The 13,637-nt window shown below is 41.0% G+C and overlaps 1 protein-coding gene across 1 annotated transcript in view; it reads left to right on the forward strand.

Moving 5' to 3' along the window:
• The window catches only part of LOC148419958 (uncharacterized), a 71,765-nt gene that overhangs the window by 26,630 nt on the left and 31,498 nt on the right, over nucleotides 1-13,637 (forward strand). The window contains exon 2 of the mRNA XM_088421016.1: nucleotides 11,748-11,975. Coding sequence (XP_088277142.1) covers nucleotides 11,748-11,975 — 228 coding nt within the window. The remainder of the gene's footprint in view (nucleotides 1-11,747; nucleotides 11,976-13,637) is intronic.

A 13,637-nucleotide genomic window follows, 5' to 3' on the forward strand; every position in this document is an offset into this window, starting at 1 on the left:
GGGGAAGGCAAGCGTGGCGGCTCTCAATCAACTGGGCCGGAAAACACCTGTTCTAGCTACAGGTGCGCAACACCAGCTCGTACGTGGCCGGTTTTCCCGCTACACCCCCCGAAAACCCAAACTATGACCTTCTGCATTACAGTGCGCTTTCAGGACTCGCATTCCAGGCTTGAGAGTAAAGCTAGAACACCGATAAAGGACAACAATCGGACTGATAACGGCAAAAAAAAAAAAATATCGCGACAAAAGACAGAAGAACACCGGATAGTCCTGAGCTTAGGAGACCCCCCCTAAAAAAATCGAGAACATAAGAATGCATTAGTGTTCCTAAAGTACCAAATCTGATGGTATCCGAGAGCCCCACATGGCTCTGCACAGTAAAGATAACAGCAATGAGCGGCAAATGAGAAAGACACCGCAGATAGATGGACTGATACCATGGACACGGCAGATGGATGGATGAATGTAAACTTGGACTAGAGGGCAAGAAGATGGCTACGAGCCCTTTTGGTCTACGGTCTGCATGGGAAACAGGCGGCTAGCGCAGGAAGTGGCGCGTGGCTAACGCGGTTACGCCGCCACTGACGCATGGAGCCGCATGGAGCAGGCCTCTCTGCTTCTTGTCAAGACCTTGCCACCAAAGTCAATTTGTCCGTGCCCTGGCTGAGCCTAATAGTCCGATAATTGCATCAAGTAGGAAATTACGTCGGCGGGTCTGTATTGATACCACAAGACATGATTGGCCAATCATACGGAGCATTACTGTAAATCCCGTAAAAAAAAAATTGAGATTTCATTACCTCGCTTCAAATGATGTCAGCCCACATCCAAACATAAGCGCCCCTGTATTAGCAATGGGACTAATGATGATGACATCATTGGTGATTGTAAAGGTTAATTTTTGCTTGTAGTTGGCATCAACTTTTGAGCCCTCTTGATGACATGCTAGATGGGTATTTTATTTTTTTTCTTCAAACCATCGGCACACCTTGGAGACGGACGAAGGGTTGGGCAGTAAATGGAATTAAGATTTGAAAATGAAATCTAAATCATGAAATCAAGATTTCAAATATGTGGCAGAATGTTGGCTGGCTTGTTTGCAAGACAAAAGTACAGTGGACCGACACCAAACGAAATTAATCCGTTCCGGGTTTGGGATCGTAAGGCGGAATTGTCGTATGGCGGGTACTAGAATCCTATGCTGATTAACTAATGCGTGTAAAACCCTAGGTAAAAACATCAGAATTGTATACACATATTAAAAATTGTACAGTACATGTATACAATTAAAAAACATAATAAATAAAAAAATATATAAAGGAAAAATGAAATTGTATTTGCTTTTGGGTGACGTTGACTTGAGCTACTTACGGCCATAATCCCTAGCGAGGGTAGCCTAGCCTAGCCTAGCCTAGCCTAGACTTGCCATCGTATTCCTTGATTATCTCCATAGTAATAATTTTTTAATTTCTCCCTTTAATAACACTAGCAATCTTGGAACCCATGGCTTACCAATTCAAGTTTGAATTAAGCACTAAAATGCACGATAAATACAATATTATAAGCACTCACGCTAGAACAAGTCTTTAGCATGTCTGCATCTTATTGACACCGTGACATCGACCAATAGCAAACCAGCATCTTAGGGCCACCGACCAATAGCAGACCAGTATCTTAGTGATGCGTTGCAGCGCAGGCAGTTTGACGCGAACAGAAAATAAGAGCAATTACCTAAAAACGCCTGAAGAGGGAGGCAAAACAACATGAACAGCCAACCCCACAGGTCATGACAGTTGTTGATGCTGTAAAGCAGTATTCTACTTTGTAACGTGAAAAAACGCAAGCAAGGGACGCCATAACCCGGGGGTCCACTGTACTTAGTTGTGCATTTGAAGGACAGTGCACTTATTTTGCCATTTTTAGCTATATAAGGTTAAGATTTTGTCTACACTTAACTCTTTACACGCTAGCCATTTTTGGTCACTTCTTTCACCTAACACATGAAAATATTAGAAAAACATACTGTGTAAATAAGCACCTGGAATTTAATTTCTAGACTCTTAAAAATGTAAAATTACGTCTTTAGGATAGATCGAGGGCGGCTCGGTGGAACAGTGGTCAGCACGTCCGCCTCACCGTTCAGGGACCACAGTGTGGGGTTTGCATGTTCACCCCGAGCCCGTGTGGGTCATCTCCGGGCCCTCCAGCTGTGTTGGACTTACTAAATTGTACTTAGGTGCGTTTGGGTGCACGAATGGTTGCATGGTGGTAGTTTGCTCCAATCCGAATTCCTTCCATTTGTGTGTGTAGTGAAATTTCCAGGCCTTCGATAAGAGAACTGGTTGAAGGTTACACCTCCCTCTCCTCTGTAGCGTGAGGAAAAGCTTGTTAAAAGTCTAATAGTTGCTATCAAAGGCTATTGATTAGCTTTCCCGCCCTGTTTGGGTGACAAAGTGAGCATTAAGCCCGAGCTACACGCTAGAGAGCTTTCTTAAGAAGACACAGCTAGCCCCCGCCTCCCGCCCCCACAATGGCTCCGTCCACTACACACATTGCTATCCTTTCACCCTCCTGCCACCAGATAATCCATTTTACAGCCCAGGATCAAACACTGAGCCCTCTGGCTACCACAACACACACACACACACACACACACACACACACACTCGAACACGCACGAAATAAACCTTCCCAGAGAAGTAACTTCCTTGTTGTTCATTTTGGCTCCCTGCACCACAGCCGAACATGACATTGCCCCAACACAACAGCCAAGTCCTCCTTAAGTGCCTTTCGGGGTATCTTTAGCGGGGGCACTGGTGCAAACGGGAAGAATGGGTTATATCGGGTAAGTCGCTACAACCAAATTAATGGATGTCTGCTAAAATATTCATTTGATTAACCCCCGCCCTCCCCGCATTCAAATGCACACATACACACAGAAAATCTGCATTGATGTGCTTGTGTCGTTTTCGCTCGGCTGCACTCTAATGGGAGTGCACTCTTTCGCGCTGGTGTGGCTTTATTTGCGGCACCGTGCCACATTTAAGGTGGAATTTTGCTGCTCTCTTTTGTTTTTATCACCTACATCAACAACTGTGCTACATTTTACGGGGAGATTGTTGACAAATATTTCTCGATGAATTCATTTGAATGTCAATAAACTGAGGTATTAGTTGACGAGAATTTATTGGGTTTTTCCGTGTGTTGGAAGAATCACATTGTGGCACACATCGTAACCCTTTAGTCTTTCTATCAAAAAACTAAATGTTTAAAGGGGACTGTGTAATTTTTCAAATGCACCTGTGGGAGGTTTAGGGGCATTATGATAAATGCAGCAATAAACACTCCTCTTTTTAATGAAAAACTGCATAAATCTTACACAGTGTCACTTTAAAGGTGAAATAAACATGTGACTTTGACGGAACATAAAATAATGGTATCATGTAGTATATAAGTTAAATCACAAATTAGTCACAATGATTTTGTGGATTTAGTTCAGGGGTATCCAAACATAATCCTCTGGGGTTCGCATTACAGAAAAATATAAAGATTTAAGGGCCAAGTTATTTATTTATTTATTTATACTTGAACTAATTATGAATCCTGTGGAACTCGAGCAACAAAGCATTACATATTATCACTAAAATGTAGTTATACTGTATATATAAATTAAAAGCTACGTCAAGGCTATCTATTAAGTGATGATTTATTTTCACACATTTAATGTCTATTTCTGGACGTTTTCATTACTTTTTAGATTGCATTGCAGGCCTTGTCAAAATTTAATTTTAGCACATGTTCTGATTTGCTAAAATGTACCTGGTGGGCTGTAATTTGGACATCACTGATTTATGTTAAAAAACAAAATGTTATTCCCATCAGAGAAAAAATAGTTTGGGCTAGATTCATTTTTTAAAAGGTTTTCTTTTTTTTTTCCCAATTGATTATTTGGATTAGATTTCAATAACAACATTAACAATAACAACATTATTCTGAAACAAATAACTCAATCTAATAATAAATCTCTAATAACTAAATCATAAAAATAACAAACATTTATCTAAAGAAAGTTAGATTTATTAAATACAATTTTCAAAGTCATGTTCAGACAATTCATATTTATTGATTGATTTATTAACAAACTCATTCATACCTTGCAAAAACTAGATATTCATGGCTTGTGCATGGCTCGCTTAAAGGGACAGTGTGTAAGATTTTGACTTTTTTTTTCATTAAAAAGGAAAAAATAAATTATTTTAAATTTGAAAAACTTGCAAATGGATGTGTTCTTAATGACCAACAGTATGTGTTAAATATAATCATAAGTCTAGTTTTCATTAAATTATATTACATGGAAGGTGGCACTTCTCTGGAAGCGGCCATGTTTGCTATAGTTGTAGTCTTTAAATAGCTTTCGACACCTAATTGTACCTTATGGGGCCTTTACGTCTACTTTAAAGTGTATGCGTGGAGGAGGCACCACAATGGTAAATATTTGTATTGTTAATTGCATGTGTTGACGTCAAGCAACAATTAGGAGAAATGAACTGAGACGATTTGCTGTAGCGTGACACTGAGGTTGTATTTAGTAACTCACTAAGAGCTTATTCCATTTATTCATGATCCAAACCACAAAGTGTGTGTGTGTGTGTGTGTGTGTGTGTGTGTGTGGGGGGGGGGGGGGGGGGGGGGGGGTGAAGTGAACCATGAAATGAAAACACCCTACAACCATTTCAGCGCATCTCTCAATTAGGGCATCGTCTTTTTCCTAGCGAGTCGTCACCGGCTTCTTCTTCTTCATCCTGTTTTAGAATTGTCCACAATTGCATTACTTAAGTAAGCTTGTTTTGGTCTGCTGAATTGTGGCTTTTATTTCATTTTTAAATCCCAATTGCTGGCATGATGTCGTCAGTGGGAAACCGGCTTTTGTCCTTATTTGGTTCAGAAATGTTCTCTACTGATACAAAACTTTGTTTCTATTTTTCACATGATCTGAACTATTTCTCAGTTTGTCTTGAACTCTTCTTATTTAGTTATTTAGGTATTTTACATCAAAGATTTAGCATTGAAAAAAGACACTAGGGAGCTGAAGTTTCACCCAATGGTGAAATCATGCCAAAGTTTGAAATGGCCTGACCGACTTAGTTATTACACTTCCATGGGACTACCATCCCTTGGCTAAAATTCTGCAAGTAGATTATGGAAGAATTTGTCAAAAAAAGGGCCACAATACCACACGAGACTTAAATGCTAAATGAAGTGCAATTATATAGCACTTTTTACACAATATAGTACTTTACAAAGGCTCACATTTTCACACATTGACCTCAATGGAGGGTGAAGCCAGACCGGGCACTACCAGGTTCACTTTGACATGGCCGCTAGGATACGGTATCGATTCCACAACCATTGGGTTGGGAGATGAGCTTTTTACTGCTCATCCATGTCTCTTTAAGTGTGAAGCCTATCCTAGCGTTAAACTGACCTGAAAGGCCCGTATCATTGAAATTCAACTTTTTTTAGAGTTTAACCACATTACAATGTTAATTTATCACCCGACAAAAACCCAAAGTCTTATTTTTCTTCATTGTTGCATTTATAAGCATTCCTTGCATATTCTGTAGTTTCGGCACCAGACCTGCCCGAATAAGGGACGTCCTTTGTCATCACTTTTTCGAAATATCATTGTAAGAATGAAGGTTCTCGCACTGCCTCTAACCCCCCCCCGTACCACCCATATATATATATATATATATATATATATATATATATACAGTCGGCCCCCGGCTTACGAGCATCCTGATTTACGAACAATTCGCCTTACGAGCGTGGATCAGGGAGATTTTAATCCTCCGCTTGCGAAAAAACCTCTCGCCTTACGAGCATTCCGAATAATCCAGCCATCGAATTTATTGTAATGTTCTCGCTTAACTGCGTCAACAAATTTAACAGTTGCGACATCGTGAACGCTATTGGTCTTACAACGTCACACTGACTGTCTCACTCACGGTGTTTAAATATAATTACCATTTAAGTGTAGTGTTTGTACAGCTAAAGAGAAAAACAGCCGACATGAAATTAAATGTGCCGATTGCAGGACAAAGAATTGTCATTGGTTTAAATGTGTGTTTTTTTAAAAATTAATTGTCAATACATTCCAACCGTTTAAAAAAAAAAAGTGCGAATAATTATCAGCCAGTCAAGGAGACGCCAATATGCTATTGGTCGATTAAGGTCACCCGGTCTCACTCACGGAGATGCTATTGGCCGGCGTCACACGTCAATCACAGAAATGCCGATATGCTATTGGCCGAACGCCTTTATCTAGCTTGATGGGACAGGATGGAAGGAAGTAGAGAAAATGTGTGAAAAACGGAATGTTTTGAAGACTTTGCAAACTTTATCTGTTAGACATAGCTTCTAAAATTACTAGCAGCGGTAAAGGAAGAAATAAGAGGATGATGTTTTAGTATCTCCGTGATTTGCACCCTGACTGAAAGAGTTACTGTAACACTGTAAGACCAATAGCCTATTTGCGTTGCCGTGTTAGCGTAGAGCGTTAATCTCTGCATCCTTTTACGGGTGGAATATCAGTGCTGTTTAATGGTCGTTCTACATAACTGTATGTCATGTTAGACGGCAACCTCCCGACATGCTTTGGGACAGCGCCCTTGTTGCAATACTGTGAGTTGAAACCAACAGTGAACTAATGTTCGATCAAGTTATAAGTACGGTGCCTAGTTAATATAACACACACACCCTCTCCTCCGCCTCCACTCAGCTCAATTCACGTCGGGAAAAACAGCTGACATGAAATTAAGTGTGCTGAATGCAGGACAAAGAATCGTCACAGGTTTAAATGTGTTTTAATCAATTAGATGTCAATACATTCCAACCGTTTAAAAAACGTGCCAATAAGTATCAGTCAGTATCAGTCAGACGCCAATATGCTATTGGTCGATTAAGGTCACCTGGTCTCACTCACGGAGATGCTATTGGCCGGCATCACACGTCAATCACAGAAGTGCCGATATGCTATTGGCCGAACGCCTTTATCTAGCTTGATGGCACATCTGGTTGGGATGGAAGGAAGTAGAGAAAACCCTGACTGAAAAAGTTACTGTGACACTGTAAGACCAATAGCATGTCTGATTTATAGTGTTGACTTCTGCTTATCTCAGCTCAAGTCACATCTTTCCAAAGGTAAAAGTCGTTATTCCTTTGTATTTGTTATTTAATTAAACAGTACAGTAGATTATGTGACTCAATATTAATATATGTATACAGCGTGATGATCTTACCTAAGGCTTCTGCGCGCGTTGCACGCATTCACGAAATAACATGGGTTTGGATTGCCCGCTATACGAGCAATCCGAGATACGAGCGTAGCCGCTGAACGGATTAAGTTCGTAACCCGGGGGCCCACTGTATATATATATATATATATATATATATATATATATATATATATATATATATATATATATATATAGATATAGATAGATATAGATAGATAGATATTTAGCTAGCTAGCTAGCTCAGCATGATAGATAGATAGATAGATAGATAGATAGATAGATATTTAGCTAGCTAGCTAGCTAGCTCAGCATGATAGATAGATAGATAGATAGATAGATAGATAGATATTTAGCTAGCTAGCTAGCTAGCTCAGCATGATAGATAGATAGATAGATAGATAGATATTTAGCTAGCTAGCTCAGCATGATAGATATGTAGATAGATAGATAGATAGATAGATAGATATTTAGCTAGCTAGCTCAGCATGATAGATATGTAGATAGATAGATAGATATTTAGCTAGCTAGCTCAGCATGATAGATAGATAGATAGATATGACTTTACAGGGTCTATTAGTCAACGAAGTCGCTTGTCTGGTCCAGGTGTTGACGTATTCCAAAAACCCCAGCTGAGACCCACTGGAGTCCTGTTTGGGGCTTCAGGCTCAGTCTATCCCTCCTCTTATATTTTATACATGAAGCTAGCTACTTACAGTCTGATGAGCAAGTCTGGCTTATTAACGACACGGCGCCCAGCAAATACTCATGTAAAATTAAACACAATTTGTTTACACAGCGCTTCAGAACATACCACTTTGGGAGTTTTGTTGCAAAATGCTCCACCATTTTAATTAGGCTTCAGCCGCGCGCCGCCAAGTGCGAGAGCCATTTGCTGGGGAAAATAAACAAACAAACAATAATAAAGAAAAAAAAAACGCGCTATTTGAAAAAAGTGATATCCGCATGTTTGGGACATTCACATTTGCTTAGGGATACTGTGCTTGAGTGAAGGCTCAGTGATGGCTCCACTTTGAAGGAATTATGCTAAGTATTATGATTGTTATGCTAAGTATTATGATTGCAGCTGGTTTGGCCTGGCGCAGGCTGGTGGGGAGCGATCAGCATCGGTCGTTGGTGTCAGGTTACCACCACAGGACTCTCAAACCGCAAAATGATGGGGCACAGGCCAAGCAAAATCATTGTCATTTGAATGGGCCTATATCGGATCTCCTTTGGTTGAAAATGAATTCTGAAATGGTGATAAAAAGACTCTGACTCGGTTCTCATTTGAGCCCTAACTTGATCTCACTAAGACAATGGTTTGGACCTAAACTGGTTCCGACTTGCTTCTTTAATGGCCCTGAACTGGTTCTCGATTTGCCCTAGACTTGTTCTTATTTGTTTCATTTTTTACTTTTGTGGTGCTAAATTTGTACTCTTATTCCTAAACAAATGGTTTTCAACTATTTCTCATTTACAAATCCTTAACTAGGTCTCCACCTGGTTCTAAACTAATCCATACTTATTTTTTAACCAGTTCTTAATATGGTACCAAAGTGGTCCTCACTTTGTACTTCACTTAATCTTAAACAGTTTTTCATTTGTTTCTAACTCCAATGTTGTCCGTGTTGTAAATTTTGTCCTAAGCAGGTTTTCGCTTGGTCCTAACTGTTTTTCACTCAGGCCTTAATGGCTTTGTCTTTAACCAATTTTCACTTGCTCATTGAATAGTCCTTAACTGATTTTCACTTGCTCCTTTATTAATTAATTGATTTTCATATGGTCCTAAAGTAGTTCTCACCCAGTTCTAAGCTGATTCTGAGTTAATGCATTATTTGGAATGATCTGGCTCTTATTTCATCCTCAATTGATCCTTGGACGTTTCTCACTTGGTCTTTATTTGGTTCTGACTTTATGTTCTTCTGTTCTGATCCTATCTTGATGTTCTCTTCGTCCTCTCCAGATTTTTTTTCTTGGGTTATGTGTGGCCATCTGATTAGCAAATTAATCTTTTCAAAGGCTCACTAAATGGCGATTCTACTTCGGGAAAGTAAAAGTGTTCATTTGTCAGAGTTCTTAGACAAGTTTTTCAAAGATAATTACATCCTTTGGGGGAATGATAGCCACATTGTGCTTTTGAGGAGATAATTGCCATGTAGAGTATCTTATGGTAGCACAAATTAGACACATCAGTGACACTAACAACCCCTCTACAATTTCATTCTGTTCGTTCGTGTGTTATGACAAATTTCCCCTGATGGTGGCAAATGAAAAACAAAATGATTTTTGCATTGTGTGTTATTACTCCCAGCTCAGACTAGAATAGATGTGTTAAAAAACATTAATGGATCCTTCACGGGGGAGCTCACGCCTACCGTGGCAGGTGCGGAGACAGGTTGTGATTTAGGTTGATGGACGACTAATCAGCAAATCAATTAGGCCTTGACCCAGAAAGCGAGACAAAAGAAGAGGAAATTCCTTTATTCCTTCCTCTCATCTGGCTCATGGCTGTCTCAGCTCGGACCCTCTGGTACCACTGATGGCTTTAAATGAATCCTCTTGGCTCCAGAACCTATAGTCGTTTTTAATTGATCTATCTATCAAAATGTATAGCATGAAACGTGCACGAAAGACTAGTTTTTTTTGTACATGGAGATCTTTTCTGTAACCTTTCTAGCTTCAGTCTGATCCAATGGAGTCATTCATAGATGTTGTAGTGATTTATCTACTGTATAAGGCGAGCTGCACATGGAGAGTTAGACAATCTCCTGCCTCATCTGGATGAACAGGCAAAGTGGGAATTTTAGGCCTTCTAAAGTGCCAGTTTTGCGTAAACTCTGTTTGAAACATATCCGAGGTCTGTTGAAGAAACCTTGAGTGAACCCTGTTCACCTGGAGAACGGGAATGTGGCTCCCTCCCGCCTCTTTGCCTCTCCATTCCCCATGTATCTTTCAACCCTCATATACCGGCATCTGTGAGGAACAGAGCATCCGTTGACAGCAGGCATGCTTCTCATGCCCCCGTGGAACTCCCCCCTTGTACTGGAGATCCCCTGAACCCAGCCCCTCTCTCTATCCAGTGCAATCAAAGAAAGCTTCATTATCTGCTGACTAATTTGCCTCCCGCCCTTGAGATGACACGCAGGTAATGGTGGGGCAGGTTGGCCTGTTGAGAACCTGACAATGGGGCCCTCTCAGGAGCCCGGTACAATCGCCCCCCCCTCCTTCGAAATCCTCAACCCCAGGGCCTCCTTCAGTCGTAGAGGGGGAAAAAAAAATCTCGGCATCAGGAAGCGAGCCAACGTCGGGACACAAGGTTTGAATGCGTGGACCGGGGGACGCACCGTCGTGCCTCTCCAATGAAATTACCCAGTAGACAAAGGCGAGGCCTGAAGAGCTGACACTTCCTTTGAGAGTGTGTCACCAGCTTTGCGCCACGGCCACCATTTCCATCTCTGGCTTTGAAAAAAAAAAAAGATTTGCTCCCGAGGGAAGTGACAATAGCGGGGACGATCCTTCTAACACTGTTAAAAAAATATAAGGATGAGATTTAGGGATTTGGATGCTTTATTCAGGGAGTTTAGTGATAATATGTCTGACAAAGTGGCAAGGACGAGTTATTTAACAAGTGAAAATCACTCAGGACATAGCGACACATCGCCGGGAAAATAATCAAAAACACTTTAGCAAGTCACCTTTAGCTGTTGCCAACTCTGGAAAACCTCCATCTGGGATCCTTCACATGAGTGTGTCCTGCTAAAAATCGGTAAAAGAGGTGGGGTTTGGGTTTAGAGGTTAAGGCTTGGTTTTGAGTGGGGGAGTTAAGCCCCTCATCCCAACGTACACTTGCGAGTAATAGTGAATGCGTATTTACGTTAGGAATTTATCAGGGTTCGTTCAAGGTCACAAGTGTTCTTGCATTCTTAAGACATTCGGAAAGTTACTTTTTTGTGGAGAAACAATCGAGTCCGTTTCAGAACAATTATGATTTTAGGGAATGCTCTTAGAAGATCATAAGAACAATTGTGCCCTTGAACGAAGCCTAACATGATCAAAACTGACATTACCTCAGAGTCACAACAGAGTATATTAGTACTTACTTACTTGCCAACATTCGCCCCTCAGTGGGATATGGTCTTTTGGGCGATTATTTGGGTAATCGGTTTGGTTTATGCTTCGGGCTTGGGCATTTGGGTTTAAAGTTCATAATAGTGGGTTAGAAGGTTTGGGTATAGGCTTGGAGTTTAGTCTTAAAGGTTTGAGATAAGGTTAAATGTTTGATTTAGGGCTAGTGGGTTAGGATTTATAATTTGAGCCAGCGGTTTACGTAACTAAATAATACTTTTCAGAGTAATTAAGTGAAATTTTCGAAAATTTCCATGGCACATTGGGAATCACTGTTAAGTCTTGTGAGTTTTTCAGTTTTTTTTTCTGTGTGTCGCAACTCAGTAACCAGGACGACAAGCTTACCCAACTCATGGCCATCTTCCCAAGCAACCATCTTGTGAAGCAGGCGTGTGTCCATGGGCCACGGGGGGGCGTCCAGACGGCCAACAAAAAACACAAAAGACCCACGTCCCTGTCGCTGTCTCTCCACCCGTCTACCCAACTACCCCCCCTCCGCCGCAGTGACTCGCCTGCCAAGAAGAGGAAGTTCTTTCCGTCTCTTTCTTGGAGGTAGCTTCACACAAACCACTTTCACACTTAGTACCCAAAGCAGAAAGATAGTACGCAAATCAATTATTTTCTTTGAATTCAATGAATTGCTTTAAAAGCTACTATTCTAACCTCCCAATCACATTCAAATTCTACTACAATTCATGTTTTCTAAAAATAATTTTCTTCATTGTGCAATTTTTTAAAGTAGCACATAGATTTTATTAATAGTAATAATTTACAATCAGAAATTGGTGATCTGTTGGTTGGTCTCAGTCTCCCGGTTGTTCAGTCGTTCCTTTTTCGGACAGTCGGTCTCTTGGAACGTCATTCATTATCTCCCGGTCTGCTCGCTTCTCCTTCTTGTTGTCGTAGCAGCCATTGTGATAGCATCCCAAAATGCATCATGGGATATGATACCTCCTTGGTTTAAGCTTGCAGACAGAAACAACATGCGGGTATTTCGTATGTTCACTATTTATGCGTACTTTCTTTTGGAACAGTAAATGGGGCCTTGATTGCTGATGTTTGATGAAATCCCAGGCCATAACGCCACAAAGCGCGAGTTCAGAAGTGGCTTAACTTTCTCCGCAAACATTTAGGACATCAATACGATCCATTATTGATGACATCGCCATAGTATTCATTGTCCGGTGATCTAAATGGCGGTAACGACCGCAACGCATCAATCCAACTTTAAAGGAAACTTAGTGTCAGGTCAGCGACATTTAACGCTTAAAAAGGGTGAAGACAACCGGTGTCAACAAACTCTTTGGACGCATCAGTCACTCTTTATCCAGCGATGTGACGCTGAGCTGGCACATTAGTCACTACTCCGCTATGTCACCTCATTTAAATCGCTGCGTTTAACCCAGGATGACACGCCATTCACGCTTTACCGCAGCACTCAGGCAGAGCGCAAGCAAAAACACGCATCAAATCTTTAGTGACGCTCCCATTTCCTTCTTTAGTTCTTTAGACAAAGTCCCTGTGTTTATGATCAAACCCAATCAATTTCTTGGAGGCAATACCAGGAATGTTTAAAAACATCTTAGCCTCAGACACCAGTTTCACCAAGTGTCATGACCCATAACTGAATTAGAACAGGAAATAAGCCATTTTGGTCTGAAGGATTGATTTCTGGCTAATTCTGTGGCTTATACTTTGACGAACTCCCACAAGCCCAACTGTAAACTGGATGGTAGAGCATTGACAAAACCAAGCTATTTTGTCAACGCCTTTGATAGTATGGACAAAGCATGTCGCCAGTTGGATGATCATTTCAAGGTCAACTAGCTTAAAGCATTTCTTTGGATAAAATAATGGTTGGGGTCAACATTTTCTTTGCATCAACAGTAAACTAAGAACAAACCTGTGAAGGTTATCCGCCAGTAATCTCCCCCAATGAAGTCACAAAGCAGTGAAATACAGTTTGGACTGAGAACAAGACCTCCAACCTCTTAATGAATATGACCTAGGAGTCCTTCCCACAATTCCCTAGACTTTCTCTGCTAAAAAACACACTTTTGGTGTTTAATCATTCCAAAGACTCTGGGGTGAGCTCCAACTCTAATCAATGAACCCTATATACGGGGGAGACCGTATCCCTGGTGACGCTGTCGCCAAGACAGTTGTGCTTGGCAAGCTTCGGATTCACCATGGAGATGAGTCCTGTGCCCTTTA

This window comes from Hippichthys cyanospilos, chromosome 8, assembly GCF_059441005.1.
Source record: "Hippichthys cyanospilos isolate Australia breed blue-spotted pipefish chromosome 8, RoL_Hcya_1.0, whole genome shotgun sequence".
Lineage (NCBI taxonomy): Eukaryota > Metazoa > Chordata > Actinopteri > Syngnathiformes > Syngnathidae > Hippichthys > Hippichthys cyanospilos.